The 19,990-nt window shown below is 45.7% G+C and overlaps 1 protein-coding gene and 1 long non-coding RNA gene across 3 annotated transcripts in view; one reads left to right on the top strand and one right to left on the bottom strand.

Annotated features, from left to right (window-relative positions):
- The window catches only part of LOC147262060 (receptor-type tyrosine-protein phosphatase N2-like), a 136,863-nt gene that overhangs the window by 60,954 nt on the left and 55,919 nt on the right, over positions 1 to 19,990 (bottom strand). Inside the window, exon 12 of the mRNA XM_086204468.1 lies at positions 16,298 to 16,362. Coding sequence (XP_086060594.1) covers positions 16,298 to 16,362 — 65 coding nt within the window. The remainder of the gene's footprint in view (positions 1 to 16,297; positions 16,363 to 19,990) is intronic.
- Positions 1,436 to 6,855, top strand: LOC147262062 (uncharacterized). 2 transcript variants are annotated; one of them, XR_015116129.1, is made up of 3 exons: positions 1,436 to 1,561; positions 5,294 to 5,392; positions 5,938 to 6,855. It is a non-coding gene; the product is annotated as an uncharacterized LOC147262062 (long non-coding RNA). The 2 variants fall into 2 exon arrangements; XR_015116130.1 differs by having other exon boundaries at positions 1,460 to 1,561; positions 5,315 to 5,392.

The following is a 19,990-nucleotide window of genomic DNA, read 5'->3' as shown; positions in this document are numbered from 1 at the left end:
GTCAACTCTCATGTGTTTGTGAAGGTCTTCCTGCCCTTTATTCTGGGTGTCATTTACTCCTCAAATACATTGAAAACAATGCAACCTGGTGACAGACAGGTGGTGTTAAGACTGCCGGCAAAAACAGGCTACAAGTGAGCTAGCAGGCTAATGCTATCTCTCTGTTTGTTAGATTAAACTCCCACTCAAGGCTAAAGGCTATTATAATGATGTTAAACTACAGAAAAAATACACTTTTGTCAAACCGTAGCTACCTCAGCTAAAGGACGCGTCCTGATTGTGTGTATTCAAAATATTTACGATCACTCAAACACGTGAACGTCTCAGCTGGACAAGGATCTGTTGGTGGCTGCACATGCACCTGACTTAAATAAGATTTAAAATAATTATTGACGTTTGTCCCCCAAACGGGTTCTAAAATATGTCCTACCACAAATTTACTGTCTCAAGTGGCCCGCCTCCACACACCCACAGCATTGTTGGTGCTGTGATGGTTCACTAGATGCGTGTGTGTGTGTGTGTGTGTGTGTGTGTGTGTGTTGGTTTTGACTCCCTGCCCAGATTAGCTTGTTAAAATAGCGCAGCTACGTTAAGATTCACTGTGCTTCAAAGCTGAGAAAAGGCTGTTGATCAAGGTGAATGCTACGCTTGTCGTCTCGCCTCTCCCTCACATTCAATCACCCACACGTCCGCCTGCTGGATGCCAGCGTGTGCTCAAATGTGCAAGGGTTAGGAGTTGATTAGGGAGTGTGTGTTAGGGCGTGATTGCGTGTGTGTGTGTGTGTGTGTGTGTACGCCAACTGTATTTGCTATGGTTCTGTTGGTGTGTGTGTGTCCATGAGGTACACGCTTTCCTTTTCAATATTAAACTCAGCAGCGGGAATGTTCTAAAAATTACAAGACTGAGAGTAAATGCGGGATGTTACGGGAGAATGAGAGCAGAGCCCCGGCACCAGTTGAGTCGGAAAGAGAGATGATAAAAACGAACGTCCGACATCTCGGTGACATCATCCCTCTCAAACAGCCATCAGATGACAATTATCACATGATGTCATTTAGTGGATGCTTTTGTCCAAGGCAACTAACAAAACCACATTTCGTCAGAAAGCCTCTCACCGTTTTCTGCCTCAGTTAATTGACGTTTTACACAAGATGCGTATTTTGCCTCTCAAGTCCTCACCAATAGGAGTCTTGAGCTCACTAAGATGTTTTCCCCTCCTGAATTACTTCTCTGTGAGCCAGCCATGTTTATTTAGCTTGAAGCTAATGAAGACTGATGGCTAACAACGGATAAACTGCTGGCAAAACGTCTGTTTACAAACTCTCCAGGTGGTCCGGTGTAATCCAGGTCTTCTTAATCCAGCCGCACGCTCAGTAATCCACAAACACTTTGATTGGAGCTAAAAACAAACAGACCAGAACACTTCTGTCCTCCCGACGCCTGAACATCCGGGGTGAAGTCAGGTTTGATCGGTGGAAGCCTTGTTTAACACATTCCTGGGATATTTCGACACGTCCGGGTGTTCGTGGATCTTCTGCCGTTGTTGTGGGAGAAACAAATGTGAGTGTTCACGAAGTCTCTTTATCCGTATTGATTTTATTTCATTCTGATGGTCGACGGGAACTCAAGACGAGAGCCAATTAAAGTTGTACTCATTCATTCAAGTGATGTTACTAAAGTGCAGCCAATTTTCTCTCACAATCAATGAGCTTCACGTTTGTTATCGGAAAAACCGACTGCCGCTTTACAGCAGGACTCACGGCTGTTAATGTAGCCCATTGATCGCTTTATTATTCGGAGGCGTCCAACAGCAGCGTACAAATCAAATCCTTTTTTTAAAAAAATGTTGTTTCGGTGTAACAAACATTTCTGTTACACCGAAACCACATTATTTGCTGCAAGTTGTGCACAACCTTCGACCTGGGCTTCCTTGGTCTCATGTCATTTTACTTTCTCGTCTCACTCACAGGCATCAGCTTCTTTTAATCATTCTGTTTGTTTATTAATGCATCCTTATTCACAAGTAGGTAGACATACCATGTATATCGATATTCTGTTACTTTTTTTAAAAAAATCCACTGATGGTTTGAAACTACATTTTTATGGCTATTTAACTATTTACCAACTTGTACTTGTACTTGTATCTTTCAGGGCAGGAACTTGGATACTTTGTGTTTGTGTCCTCTGTTCTGTTTCTCTTGTTGCTAGAAATGAGGAGCTGTTGGTGGACTGACCTCAGATCTGTCCAGTTTATTTCATTCACTTGTTGAATGTCGGTGAGAGTAAAAGCAACATGGCCGACAGCGGTGCGAGCACATCTACTCGCCAGAGAAATGCCTGGCAGCCAGGTTTAGTCAGGAGACTGTCCCTCGGAGTTGTGTCTATGAGGAGTGTGTGGGATGCTGTAGGAGGTGTGTGTGTGTGTGTGTGTGTGTGTGTGTGTGTGTGTGTGGTGAGGAGGGGGGTTGGGCCTGAGGGGGTCGTCGCCATAGCAACAAAATGAGTCTGAACCGACAGGGTGCAACTAATGATGAATAATTATGCATGTTTGTTTGTTTGCTTTTTTTTTAATTTTTTTTTTTTATATCACCCTTCTTGTTTCTGCCTCCTCCTGTCATGAACATGGCGACCTGGCTGGGGATTTCCAGGCTTTTGGCAAAACACTCATACATGACTTTGATGTATGGAGGCTAAACAGTGCTGTAGAGGAAGCAACGCCCCCCGCCGTCCTCCAACCAGCAGGGCAGCTAATGGTGGCGTGCTAGCTTGTGTGTGAAGACAGCACACTGTCATTGTGATGCTTGTCCCATCAGGTGTCTTTCCTGGAGCCACTAGGTGGCACTAGGGGACATAGGTACTACTTGAATATGTGTTCAAGCGGGAGTGAAATATCAAACATGGCCACCTCGCCACGGTAACGTCATTTAACCAAAACTTTGGAGGTTCTGACCACATCTGAGCGGGTAGGTGGCTCTACGACTCGCCTGAACCAAACTGGCTACCTTGGTAGTTTGGTATCATCACAACCTGCTGGTACTACAGCGTTGTGACTCCTGGTTCCAGCTTCTCTGGGAACCCCCATTTCTGTCAGCAGACGGGACGACCAGTGGCTCTGGGCCAGGCTGGCAGTGTTGCCCTCACCCCCCATGCAGCGCTGTCATGAGCTCATGGTGTCCTCGCCATGTCCTGACTTAAGGTAACGGCTCCAATTTCACAGTTTAATTATGGCTAATCGGAGGAAACGGAGCCAATGCTAATGAGACGGAGGCGAGTGTTGGACGCCAGCACGGGGAAAGAGTCTGGACAAGGTGCTGAGGATTTACCGCCAGAGTGAGGGGTGTGATCCGGCTGACGGCGCCAGCTGCACGTGTGCTGTGAATATTCAACTATAAGAATCTTTAGGAGCATCTGAAGAAAAAAACAAAATCATTTGACCATGACGTCATGTTGTAAGCGCAGAATCCTCCTCCATCCCCCCTCACGCTGGAACATGTCTGCTACTCCATCTGATAAAAGTGTCTCTCTCCTCTCTACTCATCTGAAACCATCTTCAAAAAGGGCACATCAGCATCTAATTCACGTAGGAGCAATCTTAGAAACACACATTTAAAGTGATGATTAGTTTATAAGAGAAATTAGGGGGGGGGTGCCAACTATTTCATCAATTTTCTCGAGCAAAATTTACAAAAACTTGCTCTTTCAGACTCTTAAATATAAGGATTTGGAGTCATTAATGACAGAAAAAGAAGAAAGTTTGCCTTCTGGACTGCTCGCTGGGGGACATCGATTACCTCCGTTAGTCTCTGAGTGCGTCGGACAGACGGGAGGACAGATGTCATCATGTGATCTACATTAAAAAAAAAAGATCAAAATGTTGTTTCTGCCTTTTCTCTCACGTCTTCATCTACAACGAAGACAAACAAGACACATGATGTTAGAGGTGGGTAATTCGATTTTTTTTTGGACGCCGTTATTGAATCAGATAAACAAGACGCACCTCCAACAAACTTCTATTTTCATTACTGCGGACGCTCTAATCAACTTTCCATCGAGACATTTTCTAATTGATTAGCAATCACCGGCTCGTGACAGACACCCCTACGACAGGTATTCCTTATTTCATGGTGGATGCATGTGAGACGCCATCAACGCAGACAATTTCATCATCACTCCTCTGAAACAACTCCGTGTCCACAGGACAAGGCAACTCAAGGAGGACCCGTCTCAGATGTCCTTCCAGAGATAACAAGCACAATTCCATCCACATTCATATCTCTTCCCTCCACATCACAATGAAATGATCAATTTGCTGAAATCTACAATTGAGCATTATCTTTTATTTTTGCTTCAAGCTAGAGCAGATTGCAGTGTTTGGGCGCGGGCTAAAAAGCAGTGATATTGGTCTGGAAAAATGCAATCTTTGGAGAGTATTCATCACCTGATAAAAGCTGCCAAGGTCAGACCTGTGGGAGATTGCATGATCGAAAACATTATTTGTGCGCTAGCTTGTTTGCCTGGAGAGCACTTTCCCAGCAGTACAACTGCCTGGGAACCAGAGTAGTCGTGGTTAAAGTGCAACGGTGCTAAATTAAACTTTCTTTTAAAAGAGGTACCATTACAGGGTCGTGATGATTGAGAGGGAAAAGAAAAGCATAAAAACAGAATTTTCCTTCCCCCGGTGTTTTTTTGTCTCACCTTGACCTCTTGAAGAGAGGAGGACACGGCAGAAAGTTGTACATATTTATGTAATGACAGCAGAAGAGCTGTGCGCTAGGAACCAAGAAGGCATTAAAAAAAAATAAAAATGACATCATGCTGAGCTGTATTTGCGCTGTTAGCTCCTCTTCGGTTCTGCAAGTCCAGTTTTCTGAAACCTGACAACTTCTAATCTGTTGTTCTAGCTGACATTTCACTTTTTAGCTCCGTCCGCCAATCCGATGACATTTTTGCTCGTTTGGGACGAAGATTCTGCCCCATAACGTGGTAACGTTACAACGCCAAGAAATCATGTCGTTGTTTTTCAAGTTTGAGCTAATGAAGTCACGCTAGCGACGGACTCAAACTGCTGTGATGAAAGAAAGAAAAAAAAACACCCAAAATATCATAAGAGCCACAACAAAAAACCTCTATTAACATTTAACTAATTGCTAATCTCGTGGCCATGGTAATTATGACCACAGAAAAATAGGACATAAGACGACCTCAGTATTTAGGAAGAAAGCCTGCATGGGGGGGGGGGGGGCTGTGTAATGGAGCATTTCATAATGACCTCAAATGTTTTCTCATCTTCAGCGTTTCTGTGTCTGGTTCCAGACAGACCTCGACTGTATTGACACATCATAAAACATTATTTTCCGGGCTGCTGCAGTCCAAACGGAGAGCACCAGTCGAGTAAGTGTCACTTCCCAGATGGCTGTATTACGTCCCTGCAGGAAGCCACCAGAACTCAAAGGTCACCAGCAGTATCACACTGATTTCTCCTTTACTGTTAGTCACTGCCAATGTGCTGTGACTTTTTCTGTCCGACACAAATAAACAAGGAGATTCACTGTCGCGGCTACCAGAATTAATACACTTCAACGTTTTCAGGGTGAGTTTTAGCTGAAATGAGTGGAAAATATCAGAGAAAATTGTCAAACTATGACCTGCAAGGGTTAAAGTTTTAGACATTTAACATTGTAAACACGACGTATTGAGGTATCAGATGCATTAACCACCTTCTATTGTTGTCCCATTGCTTGGACTTTGTAAAGCATGAAAGAAAAGTTTTAATTTAGCTTTAATTACTAATCAACCGTTATCCAGACGTGATGAATGTGCAGATTTTGATCTCGGATTGCTCTGTTGCTAATCACCAGTTGCTTGTTCAGTGCGCATGTGATGGATGATTTAATCCGTATTACTGCCGTTTGTCTTCTTCCCGTTGGCTAGCGCAGCTGCTCTCAACCACAGCGGGGAACGACTGGCAGGACCGCTTTGATGTGGCGTTTCAGTGCTGATCCCTAACAGGAGGAAGTGTGTTTCTATGCTGATGACGAGCCTCTCAGCGTGGAGGATCTAATTTGAGCCACTGTCAAGGAACTGGAATGCAACGCGTCCATCAACATCCATGCATTTTCTATACCACTTATCGATTAAGGTTAGCAGGGAGATGGAGCCTATCCCAGCTGACACTGGGGGAGAGGCGGGGTTCACGCTGAACGGGTCGCCAATCTGTCGCAGGGCCATCAGGAGCAATTAGGGGTTCGGTATGTTGCTCAAGGGGGGAGGTGAGGATCGAACCAGTGACACTTCGGTTGCTAGACCGCCACTCCACCTCCGAGCCATGCGGCTTTAGTAAAATGAGCCGAGTGATTTGTTCACTAGACTTCACAAATATACTAAATTCAAGATGCCGGAGTGTTTTTTCTTTATTTCTGATGCTTATTGCTTGTTCTGTGCATCACAACCATTTTCACAGAGAAGTATTCCACACTATATTCCAATGTTTGCCAAATGTCCTTTCATCTCAGAGAGAGGAGCGAGGCAGCATCACTCGGCAGCTGCGAGGGGTTTCTGGGAGGCAAACTTAATAAAGCATGCAAACATGAGCCGATTGTGAAAACGTAACATCTTCTGAAGTGGAATGCACTAACAAGAAAACACCGGATCCTGAAAGGGCGACGGTAACAAAGTGTAAACGGCAGCGCCGGCGATGATGAGGTCATTAATCTGCAGGATCTTCACACAGGCAGAAGTCTGAAGACAAATCCCAGTGAAACTGGCTCAAAACATAACAAGTAACTAAACATTTCCTGTTTGTCATCTTTACCATCAATGAAAAGCTGTGTATATATTTGCTGCCTTACGTGTGTGTGTGTATAATTTCTTGGAGACAGAGACAGAACTGACATAAACAGTATCGACTCAATTCGTCAAATGTGCATTTTGAATAATTCTGCTTATGTGAAGGAAAGTGTAAGATGGGTTGAGAGCAGGGAGACGTCTGAAGAGAATCATCATTCAGTAGAATGACGTAAAATAAATCAATCTATGAGAAAAAAAAAGAATATCCCACTTTTTCTAAAAAAGAATTATTATTCTGCAGGACTTTATGTTGTTGTTTTTTTTTGGTTTGTTTTTTTAGATGCTTCTTTTGTGTTTCGAATAATTGTTTTGCGTTGTGAGAGGAGAATGTCTCCGTAGTTCTTTCAGGGTGCTGGACGGCTACAATACCCGACACCACACAACAACAACAACAACACATCAGCGTTGTGTTATTTTCCATAGAAAAGTGGATGTCAGAGCAGCAGCTGGTGGGGTTTGTGTCGAAGGTTCGTACAGCTGATCGCTGATAACTGGTGTGTGTCGGTGAGATGAAGGTGCTATGGTGGAAGTGAAGGCTGTTGAGGAGGAGGAGGAGGGACATTTCCTTCCCACAAAGATGTGTCTTTGATGGATTACGGGGAACTCTGACTGGAGACGTTTGATAAGAGCAAGAAACATGAGGTCACTCACTCTTGTAGATCCTGTCAGTACGTTTGCACGGTGGTGGAAATCATTGTGATTTTTCTGACTTGAACTGGATTTTTGAAACAGTAAAAACAGTCATTCCTGGATAAAGAGACAAATGTTAGTGTGCGTTTCTCTCTCTCTTAGTCGCCGCTTGTTAATTTGTTTGTTATGTGACGCAACAGGTGAACCGTCAGATTGTAACCAGCTCAGAGGAAGGGTACCGGCACCTGCCGTTGAGGACGAGCCAGTGTAACGTACTGATAATGTAACGTAACGTGTGCTCTCGCGTGTTCTTGTAATTGTCACGTGGTCTTGTCAGACCTGCTGATGAGACTTTCTGAAGCACCTCTGCTGGGGAACAGCGCAACAAAACCACGGTGCAGCTGCAGTGTGAGGTATTTACCACCAAGTAACCACCAGAGAGTAGCAGCGAACGCTTCCATCAGATAACCAGGCATCAATTTTTATGACAAATAACTCAAACAATTACTGATTCCGTCCACTGATACAGTGATTGGCTGACGAACTGTTCCAGAGCTACAGCACCATGACCCACTGACGCAGCCATGTATTATGGATGGTAATGTATCTATTTTTCCTGCAGGAGCCTTGCTGCGCGCTGCCTGCACACACACAGCTGGATTAACAGATCCTCCACTGTCACTCATTAGTTCCATCAGCTGTAGGAACGCCACCGACATCCACCTGGCTGCCGATGCGTTTTGCGAGCCCCGTGGAGGGAGGAGATATTCTGGAGGCTAGCTGCTGTGGCGGGTGGGGGTAATTACGACTGAGCCAACGGGCGCTGGAAGACCTCTGTGTGCCCACCCAGTGAGCTCCATGCCTGGCTGGGTAACGGCGTCTCCTGGCCTGGATGTCAGTTCTGTAGACGACGGGCGAGCCTCCCAGCTAACACAAACCTTTAGCTGCAGATGGCACGCAGCGTGAAGTACAGCTGTGGCGTGTGTGTGTGTGTGTGTGTGTGTGTGTGTGTCAGGAGCAGATGCCCAGGGGAAGAAGAAGAACAACTGAACAATATATATCCTCATGAACAGCAAGTCTGATAATGTGGATGTGCTTTCTTTGCACATAAATGTGCAATTTGCTCACTGACTAATAAGAACATTTAATGCCTCAGCTTGCCGGAGCACCGTGATCCCATGGGAGGAAGGGTAAATAACATTCGACTTTTTAAAGACATTCTGTGTACCGTGTTTACGCATTTTTAGTTTTGCATGTGTGATTTAAAATCCCACAAACTTCCTCCATGAAGAGATGCTGCGTCACACACCTGTGTAGCAACATCATCGGCAGCGAGAACCTCAATCGAGGTATCGGACACTCCTTTCAGTGGACAATCCAGAACATACTGAAACCAACAGTTTTCGTCATGACGATCTGAGCACATCTTACAAGTCTGGTTGACCAATCAGAGGTGTTTCCTCTCTTGAGTCCACTTCCACCTGATAACAAGCCGCCATCAAACCTCCCAGCTGCTCGTGTTGCCGTGCTTGTGTAGTTACAGTCGAACGCTGTAGAATCTTCAGGAGTATTTGCTGGGTTAGGAACTTGTCACTGTTCTGATGGCTGTTTTCTTTTGAGTATGTTAATTCTGGTCCATACACAAAGCAAGAACCACACACACACACACACACACACACACACACACACACACACGAGCGTGCGCCCGTCGTCATTTGTCGATACTGTTTGTGTTAACGGGTGAGTGGTCAGTGCCGGTATCCCTCCATGATGCCACTGGCTAATCAGGCGTGAGATGTAGTTAATGAGTCAGACCATTTGCTCAGTGATGTGTGTGAAAACGAGTGTTGCTTTGTGGCGTCCAGTCGAAATTACAGCTCAGTATTCAGGACATTAGCGGAGACGCAGCCCACTAGGCCTGATGCTGCTGTCATTACGCGCCGCCGCGGTACCTCGGTTACTAAAGCAGGGCCTCTGGTGAGTCCATTCTGTCAGCGAGAACAAGAGAAAAACCGTTGAGGTGTACTGAAACTCTGGCCTTTCATTTCCCGACTCTTTGCTGGATGACCTCAACTGTCTCTAACAGCCCATTTAGCGCCTGAGGGAGCTGGGACAGTGGGTCTGGGGCTGGTGTGCCAGCTGCTGTGGTGCCATGCTGGTTGCCAGAAAGCCCAGCGGGTGTCTGCAGCCCCCGTAAGCAACCTGGCGGTCTGCTGGAGTCCAGATCGCGGCCAGAACAATCTATGAGCTGTAGCGTGGGTACCAGGAAGGCCCTGCTGAACTCCAGGTCCTACTCAAGATCTGGATTTAGGATGCATCTGCACCAGGGATGCACCCGGACCTAAAGATGGTTTGACAACAGAAGAATAATAAGATGGAAGCACATTATTCAAACTTTTCAACAAGAAATTCCACTCGTGTGTAGACGATCTACGACGACGCAGTTCAATAATTAGTGCACGTTAGCGCCACGCTGACCAGGTCCCAGTCACAGACCCGTCACTGACCTGTCACAGGTAGTAGCGCACCGCCAGATCCAGTGCCAGTGCTTCTGCTTCCACACAAGCACAGCCTCTCTTCCACAACAATGGAAGGCAACAAACAGAACCAGTGACTACAGCACCGCTATGATTGGACTGCTCGGGTTACGTGTACAGCCAATCCAGTTACTGCTGATCGATACCGAGATGATAAACGCCCGTGTCATCTGCGGGGTCACGTGACCCAGGACTGAATACTGCTTAAAGCTGTTCCCACTGCAGACAAAAGCCAGATGTTAGCAGGAATAAAAGCTCATTAGTGTCTTCCTGCAGTTTTTAACTGAAATAATTTTTTGGACAACAACATCCTGCAAAGAAGAAAATCCAGAGGTTTCAGCCGGTGGATGGGGAACCACGACGGGCATCAGTGGTTCAACTCCATCTGATCAAAGATCAATTCTGAACTTTGATCTCACACGTGATGCTCTCGTTCCCTCAGGAGAATTGGTCTGCGTGCCACATTTGTTTTTAAAAAAAATAATACAAAATAACAAAAACTTTTCTGTGTTACCCCACCAGGTAGACCACACACTCTCATGGACACCTGGGATCTATCCCAGCATGCATCTGGCCCTCAGGCCCCTGCGGTGAGCTCTCATTACCATATCAAAAGATCTTGGCCAGAGAGAAAAAGAAAAGGCAGCACTTCAACAGCCTCTCCATTCAATTTTTCACATGAAGCCATTTGAATATCTATGGCAGGATATGCAGATGGGTGCACAAGTGTACGCACACACCCGTGCAGACATGTACACACACTCACACGTGCACACACACTCACACACACACGCGCGCGCACACACACACGCACACGCACACGCACACACTTCCCCACTCACATGCAGCTACCTACAATATGCACCTACCTACAAGAGGTTACATGCATGCTATTGTTCTGGCCCTCTGTGTTTTATTTTCCTCTTTGAGATGAAAATTACAGGTGGAAGAGGGCGCCGCCGTGAACCCGCAACCTTGATCCGGAGTGTGTGTTGGTCTCGCCTTCATGAATATTCTCATTCAAATTCAGTTGTGTTTCCAGGCACCTGGCGAGGCAGCCGACAACAAAACAGTGTCATTACCAGCGATGCTATCGGACAGGAATATACGCCGGTCTACTTTTATTGTATCGTGGCGAATTCATTGTGAAGCTGCTCATTGTGTAGCAGCACAACACGCGGCGGGCGGAGAGACTTCGTTCCATCAAATCTCCTGCAATATGCTGAAATGAGGGTGAACTCTGAAATCCAGATTATCTGTTGTGGATACAGATTACAAGGAGATTACACCCCCCTCCCCTGTTGTGCATTAGATAATGTGGCATAAGACATGAATTGCACTGATCGTTTTCATGGGTTTGTTGCATGAAAAGATTAGCTGCTGACGATTAAACAAGACCAACGGCTGTAGTCTCAGTGGGGGTCACAGTCAAAGGGCATAAAGATAGATTTAGAAAAGGAAGCAGCTGTGGTAGAGTTGAATAACAGCTGGATTTTGGATAAAATGACACAAAAGTATAAAAAATATATGTAAAAAAACGTGTGTGTGTGATGGAATCGTACATGGACATTCGGGGTCTGATTAGACGCTCTATTTTATGCTACCTACATTCAAGAGGTCTGCTTTTTGGGTTATCACTCAATAAAACGCTACTTTAAGTGGAAAAGGTTTACGTTCATGGACAGAATATCCCAGTGTCAGGCTCTGCTCCACGTAAGGATATCAGACTTCACTCAGCTGACACACCGCCACATAATCCGTGTAATTCCTGCTGCTATTGGAGCTTCCACAGTCACTCAAGGCAACTGGGTTTATTAAGCCCTCAAACCATCTCATAGAAACTGGAGTTATGAATGACACAACAGCCTGCTTGTCTGAATCTCACGTTCTTCAGGCAACAAGCCAGGACAGAGTCAGTCCTAACGACATCGGCGTTGGTTCAGATCCAGACACACGGACAGGTAATGTGACAGAAAGAGGGCTGACTTCTGCTGGCGTTATGTTTGCATGATGTCAGGACACGATTCTCCCTCCATCAACCTCCCTGCCCTGTTCAGCCGTCTGATTTCCTCGGTGTGCATCCAGAGGGCCACTAGAGGGCATCTGCCACGTGAACGCGTACAGAGCACGTGGGGTGTTTTAGGGCCATACTGATAACAGCTAATAATGACATCACATTTGAAGTGGGTGCTACTTTTCTGTAGTGAGCTAGCAAGCTAACAGATGAGTGCCAACCTTTAGATGCGGTCACTCCCATCACAACTGCCCGTACGCCTCGATACGTGTCACATGGTTGTAAATGGGCACCGAATGCCAGTAACGCAGCACTGTGCTTCCTGTTGGGGGATGTAATGGTCATTATTGTTGCGGTAGAACGGAAGATGATCTTGACCTTTAGTTCCTCCTGAAACACCGTCTCTGACACAGCTCTAGCGTTCTGTGAAACCTTCTGTCAGCTCATCTGAAACTGACATTTCGACAAATCTCCCATCAAGCTACAGGAGACATTATAGAACCGGTTCCTCTATGGCTTCAGAATCTATATCGCAGCGAACGACTCCCTGGTCTCCACCTAAAATCTTTGAAATCAACTTCCTCGTGTTTATGTAGAATCGAGTTCTCACGCCTGCCTGTATTGTTGTGTGTTGAGGGCGTTAAGTGGGTAAGGAAAGGCCGTCGACTGTTGTTTTTGCTTGTTGTTCTATTATTTCCTTCCCTCCTCCCTGTATTTGTGAAATCGCTCCTTCACAAAGACAGATTGGAAGCGCCTTGATTTGCAGCGAACAAAGCGAGCTGGCCGGGTTGGAAGGGGATTAGTGCCACTCCAGGACAATTGTAATCTGGTTGCTGCCACGGCAACCTTATCTCCTACCTCCCTACTAACACACACACACACACACACACACACACACACCCTCTCTCCCTCTTAATTGGACGCGAGACTCAGTATGGAAACGACAGCGCAGAGTTCTCTGCGGCCTCACTGTTCCACTGCGGAGCCACGTGAGGTGACGACGTTCAACAGAGGAACCCTGACGTCATTTAACCATCACCAGCTTGCCTGGGAGGCTTTATAAAGAATGAAGATATTTCAGATGAGGGTTTAAAACCGTCCAAAGCCACACAGTTGTGCCAGAGTCCAAGAAAAGAAATACATGGATCCCACCAGTGGGATCAGGCGCTGTTAGGGTTTTTGTTTCCATTTCATCTTCAAGCAACTGTGGATAAGTTTCAAAAACAGGAAACGTACGTTTGCTGTACTTCCATCAGCTGGTTTGGAGTGAATAAAATGGGCTGCGTGAAGCTGTTAAAGATGGCGGCACAGGCAACGTTAAGCCACACGGCTGTGACAAAGAGGAGAGGAAGAAAGCCAAATATGGATTTTTTTTGGGATTCACTGTGACCTCTGACCCCCACATCTATCATCTGTAAGTCTCAGTGTCTCTGTGACAGACATGTGACAACCTGTCAGTAATAAAGGGTAAATACCCAGAACTATTCCACGGCAAATGAAACAGAATTACAATAAAAGAGTCAGCGACATTTGCAATTTGGCTTCTTAACAAAGGAGGAATGAGTGTCCATTAAAAAAAAAAAAAAAACCCTTGCAGATGAGAAACAATTATTTCCACATCCGTTTGTATTTAAGCTGCTTCATACAAACCCTCTGCGTAACTCGGACTCATTCACCGATCATATCACGCAGCATTGTCAGATGCATAAACTCAAACAACCCCACAACAATTTATGTTCTGTTTTACTGGTGGACAATTGGTCTTTAATGGTTTTATTGCATGCTATTACTCCCCGTTGCCGTGCTGCTGCTGCAAAAACTAAATTCCCCCCAAAGGGATCAATAAATTTTCTTTACTCTGCCTGGCAAATAAATCTTCCCCACAGATATGCAGCATTCAAACATTAGCGCCCGCTCACCATTTCCTCAGCCTGCGTGTCTGAAAACAAATTGTCTCTCTCCAGAAACCAACTTTTCTTTTTGTTTTTTGTATTTGAGGCTGTCACTTGTGATGCAGTATGCTAATATTCATATTTTACAGTGTATGATAAAAGTATAATAAACACCGTATGGGCTGATGATGGATGTTGTGTTGCAGGTTGAGAGGCGCCGCCCGCTCTGGCTATTCCTCTATCTGGCAGCCGGTGATGGAGGGATCTTTCTGCTTCTTTCCTTTTCTCTCTCTTATACAGCAGAGGTTCGATTGCCCATAATTGGCTCCTGTTTGCAGCCAGGTATTGATCACTTCAATAGACCCTCTACCCCCCTATTCTCCTTATTTCCCCTCCTCCTTCCTTTCTCCACCCATCCTCTCTCCGACCGCGCTGCCGCCACTTTGATAAGCGCGGTGAATGGCGTGCCGTCATCAGTGCAGACTAACTCTGGAATCAATAGGCGACTGCAGACGCTCAGCAGTCTATTTACTGCAGAAATGGTGGAGAATAGTAATGCTAGCAGATGAAAGCCGAAGGGGGAGGAGGGGAGGCGGAGAGAGGAGGACGGCGTGGGCGCCAAACATCAGAAATGTTGTTTAGATTGTTTTCTCAAGATGCTGCTTGCTTGTTTTATCTGCTGCTTTGTTATTTGTTGATTTACAGGTTATTTACGAAGCAGTTCACACAGTAAAGAGAACGGAAACGAGAGGTGAATAAGTAAAAAGCACCTCTGAAAAAGGACTGAATTTCACTACGCGTGTGCATTCAACCGTCGTTCCAGTGACATCAGACCTGGCGGGTGAATCTAGGGGAACATCAGGAGGTGCGGCACTGAGTTTGAAGTCACTCTATGAAAGTAGTTATTTTCTGCTAGGCTCTGACTGAAGTGTGACATCACAGCGGCCATCATTTATGTGGGATTCACGTGTGATTTATGACACCGATGGCAGCGGAAAACAGTCAAGGATTTAAATGAAACGATACATTTTCTTTGGAGAAGCGTTTAGCCCTTCGAGTTTATGACGCGGGGAAGTATAAGCCCACAGGCATCACGTGACACGGTCGACCAATCAGAGCTGCTACAGGAAGCAGAAGCAGGAGGGGAATTTTTTTGCGTTTTGGTGACTGATTCTTGTTCTTTCACATCACTGATCCCTTAGATGCCACCACGTCATGCATTACACACACAAACGTACAATTACAACACATGTCAATGTGTATCAACACACAGGAAAAAGAAACAGAAGATTTATCAAGAATGTCTTTCACGCTGAACAACACCACGCAAAAGTATCCCTCCATTTTTAATGCATGGTCATACTTCTTTAGGCATTCTGGTGAAAGTAAATCAAAAGTAGTGTAATAGGTAACTTATTACTTGATACAGACAGTAATATTGTAGGTTACTCTTAAATGAAAGTAACTGGTATTTACTTTTATGTAAAATGTGGACGTTACTTGCCCAACACTGCTCCTGCGGCTCCCGTACCTCCTGCGATCGCTAGCTGCAGATGTTCACAGATGATCATCACATCTGTCTCCCTATGATCTTGTTTACTCTGCTGCACCGCCAGGTCGCGCTGACTTGAACAAGCGTGCGCGACCTGAAACCCGACACGAGGTTCGACCGCAGCCTCCGCTCACTGATAAATGCCGAGCTCGTTTCCTGCGGTACGTGTGTCCGACAAATCGAAGCCACTGTGATGATGACGGGTGGCTTTGGTGTTTCGTGTGGTCACACTGGGCTGAACTGGTGACCTGAGATTTCACCGACAAATTCCTTCCCAGAATATCAAAGAAAATAAATGTTGCTCCGACCGGAGAGCGGATCATAAAATCTGTTACTGTAATATTTTCTTGTTCTGTTCCACTAGATAGAGATGATGAAGAATCATAGCTATTAACTCTGAAAGCTGCTGCAGCCTGTAGCTGGTCTGGTCACTCAAAAATAGAAGTACAAGTGTGTATCTGAAGGGTACCAGTACTTGTTGCTAAGGGAAAAACACTTGTATACATTTCGGTTTACCTTCCTTTCTTTTAGTCAAGTTAGATGCACCTCTGGCCTCTTGAAGACCTTTGAGGGAACAAAGAGAGAACCGTAATTGCCTTTTACCCCCAGTTTTGTCTGTTCTCACACACGGGGAGAGGGTTCATGAACCTGGCGTCCCACATTCCTATTCAGTCATCAACACATGCAGGTGTACAGGTGTGCAGATGAGTGTAATCTGACCCAGGCAGCATGGAATCATGTGGCAGCGGCCACTCAGGGGTCAGAAGGCCGTGGTGCTGACTGGCCTGGTCGCTAGTTCAGAGTGTGAAGCTCAGTCGTACTCACGTCTGCGACACCGGCCTCCAGGATGTTGACTTTGGCTTCCTTCTCCAGAGCAGCTTTCTGTTCCACTACAGTCAGAGGAGAAGACAGAACACAGCAGCCTTCAGTGAGGGTGACAGACACGGAAGACCTCTTCATCCCATCATCTGCTGAATGAGGCCGGCGTTACACCGGCACCACCTCCACAGCGCCCGGCCGTAAATGCTGCCATTTCAGAACAAAATGAACTATTAGCGTAGCCTACCTTCACTTCACGAATTATACATGTGTACCTTGACCTGCCGCCAGGCAAATACTACAACACATTTCCTCACAAACAGAATTAAAATCTATTTAGAGCTCTCGTTTTTCAACACCTTCAAGGGAAACAATTGAAATTCACGGTGGAGGCACATATATTAAAGCCAGAACAAAATGTTCTGAATAAAAAAAAGAAAAAAGAAAAAAGGACACATAATTACATTCACTTTGCTTTGCATGTGAATACGCCGGTGTGGAGGCAGAGTGACTCTCCTTTGTGGACACACAAGGCAGATGAAGGATATGCAAATAGCGAGCCTTGACTCCGACATCGTCCTCCATTTTCGCCCACGGCTTTTATCATTTGTCTGTCAGAGCAACATTTGCAGTCGATTTATGCCATGCGTTGTGTAACTACATCCTGCGTAACGTCATTTTCTACCCCAGTCGTCCCTTAAAATGCACAAAACCACATAATGCACCCGTGTGTGTAAAAGAGTTTGAAGACTCTAAAGCCAAAAATACACTTCAAGATACAGAGTGGATGCACGTTGTGATCGTGTGTCTAAGAGGCTCCGCTTGGTTCGCAACACTGAGCGACAACGACGGTGATAGGCTGCTGTTGGAGGCGGAGCTTAGCGCTCATCATTCAGATGTTTTAATAATCACTCAAGATTTATTGATGGAGGAGTTTAAACCTTTAATCTGTGGTGTATCTTGAGCTAGCAAACCCTCTATTTTGAGTGTTGTGTCCGTGGACTGTGAGCGCTGGCGGGGGGCGTGAGGCGTGCTAAGCTAGCTGTGTGACACCTCAGACCACAACGGGTGTGAAGCCACGACCTAGACATTCTAGCTCGCAGAGAACCTCGACATGTATGTGTGCGTGTGTGTGTGTGTGTGTGTGTGTGTGTGTGTGTGTGTGTGTGTGTGTGTGTGTGTGAGTGAGTGAGTGAGATACAAAGCTAAGTTTAGGTGTAAACATGCTAACATCCCAACATTTTTGGAACTTTGAGTTCAGATGAAGACTGAGACGGTAAACAACAGCAACAACACAAGGAAGCAACTAAAGACTCGCTCAACTAACAATGCTGGTGATCAGTGTTTGAGTTGCATCAGCAGGGAGACCTAATTGAAAGGCTGACACACATCTGAACGCACACAAACTTGATTTCTGATACACAATCGAGAGTAACAAAGAGCGGTACCGCGACACAAACAGACATGAAAGAGCTCAACGTGATTTTCACCAGGAAGGATCAGAAAACTGCAGCCACGCCGGCACCTGTCGGGCTCCCCGTAGCGACTCGCCACGCTGCCAGTGAGTTTGACTACATCATAGGCGACCAGTTCCTTCTAATTAGCCGACAAGTCTTTGGACCGCCCAGCACTGCGATATGTATTCGGACCATCCCCTCTCTGGTCTCCTCTCCCTAAGACTACAGATGAGAGCGCGGCTCCAACTGAGGTGCCTCATTTGTATCCCGGCCGGCTTTCTTGCTTTCCAAAACCTAAATTGGATCAATTTTTAAAAAGCTGCAATGGGCTGCGTGATCAGACCGACTGGCGACTTTTCTCAGCTTGACAAGCAGCGCAGTGAGAAAATAATGTGACAAAAATGGGAATGAAACAGCGACAGACTGGAGAGATGAAGGGTAATGATCTATAATCAGATTATTCTTCCTTTTCCCGTTTCATTCCATCTTCCCTTGTACCTCTCTGATACATTTGGACAGCATTGGGAAAAAAACAAGCTCGAAGGAAGTAACGAATCTCATTTCTACATAAGGGCCCCCTTTATTTTCCCTCCAAAACACACGGAGGTGCTTCATTTGTCACCCAGGCTGCCCCTGTCCTGAATTTTGCTTTATGTTTAACTCAATGTATCTGAGGCGCCTAGAGGGAAACCCAGCGAGCGCCAGGGATTCAGAAATGCTTCATTTTTCACTGCTGACAAAAGGGAAAGGCCCAGGCTGGCTCCACGAGACCAGGACCTTTTGCAGATGCTTTCGCAGCACCGCGGGGTCATTATTTCAACCATTAACCACCCCCACCGTCCTCTAACCCACCCAACCTCCATGCCTCTCACTCACCCTCCTGGGTACATTTCAGGAGCTGTATAATGAGAAGAAAACAACAGCCATCCTTCAAAAGCAAAGGCAGGGAGCGCGGCGCCGTCACTGCACTGACACAGAACAGGGATGTAATCACATTACGGGATCATAAGAGCGCCGATCCTTGGACAAATTAAAATATATCGCTGGCTGTTTAGTCTGATGCTCCGAACCATCATTGGACAGATAAAAGAACGGCCAACAGGAAAATACGACAGCTAAATACTAAAAACTACTGCAAATACGTCACCGACGGAATCTCCAGGTACACAACCTGTCTTCGCGAACGTGCGAAATACCACACTGGTGAGTTTCCAAGCATTTTGGCTTCTTAAAACCTGAGATTATGAAGAAACATTAAGCTTAGTTTCGATGACGTTGAAGTCATCTGGTGTTGCTCCTTCATAGGCTAACGTTAGCTTAGCACTGCTAAACATTGCATTCAGACTTCCAGCATCATCAGAGGGGTTCATTAGCGAAGATGATCCTGAGGAACTGAACCTGGAAGATCAGCAACTGTTGTTCACCAGAGCTGATTTACTGATTCAATCACCACAGTCACATGGAGCGATCCCATTGGCTGCTGGGGGAGGAACCAGGAGATGACCGCTTCCTGTTGGTGGAGGAACCAGGAGATGACCACTTCCTGTTGGACTACAAACACACCTCATCCTTGACATCCTCACTTCCTGTTGGACTACAGAAATACCTCACCATTGCTGCTCTACAAGCAGAAAATTACGCATAGAATACCCCCTTCGAAAAAAGTTTGCTGTTTCACCAGGGTGGTCATGTGATCTTTTGTGTGTTACCAGAGTATCTCGGGGGGGGGGGGGGGGGTCCTAACTTTCCTGACAGACCTTTTTATACATCCGCTGCCTTTAATAAATTTCATGTGCTTGCAATTTATATACTGTATTTAAAAACAGACAACAAAAAACTTCTGAGTGGCTTATCTAATAATTTGGACTCAATGTAACAATATTAGGGAGTTAATATATTTGAGGGTATTTATCTCCAAAAACATTCATTTACCTCCTACATGAGCGCCATGGAAGCTCTTTATAAAGCAACCATCCAGGTGATGGAGTCCACTCAGACTATCCACGGAAAATTACTCAACCGCTATAATGTGTTTGTTTACCGTGTTGTGCTGAACGCTGCTCACACTTTAATTGATGACATTTAGCTCGTTGCTTCTGCTCCGTTTGATTCATTCACGTTTTAAAAGGCCTGGTATTAAACACCTCTATTAGTTTACATAAACAATTCATTAAGCTGATATGACACGAGGGATCCAGGCAGGAAAACAGATCCCGTCCACCCACAACAATTAATGACCTTG

The sequence above is a fragment of the Aulostomus chinensis genome, chromosome 5 (assembly GCF_037954235.1).
Source record: "Aulostomus chinensis isolate RoL2024-O1b breed Wild chromosome 5, RoL_Achi_v1.0, whole genome shotgun sequence".
Classification (NCBI taxonomy): domain Eukaryota; kingdom Metazoa; phylum Chordata; class Actinopteri; order Syngnathiformes; family Aulostomidae; genus Aulostomus; species Aulostomus chinensis.
Note: the sequence above shows the minus strand (reverse complement) of the source record. Positions and strands in the feature narration are given on the sequence as shown.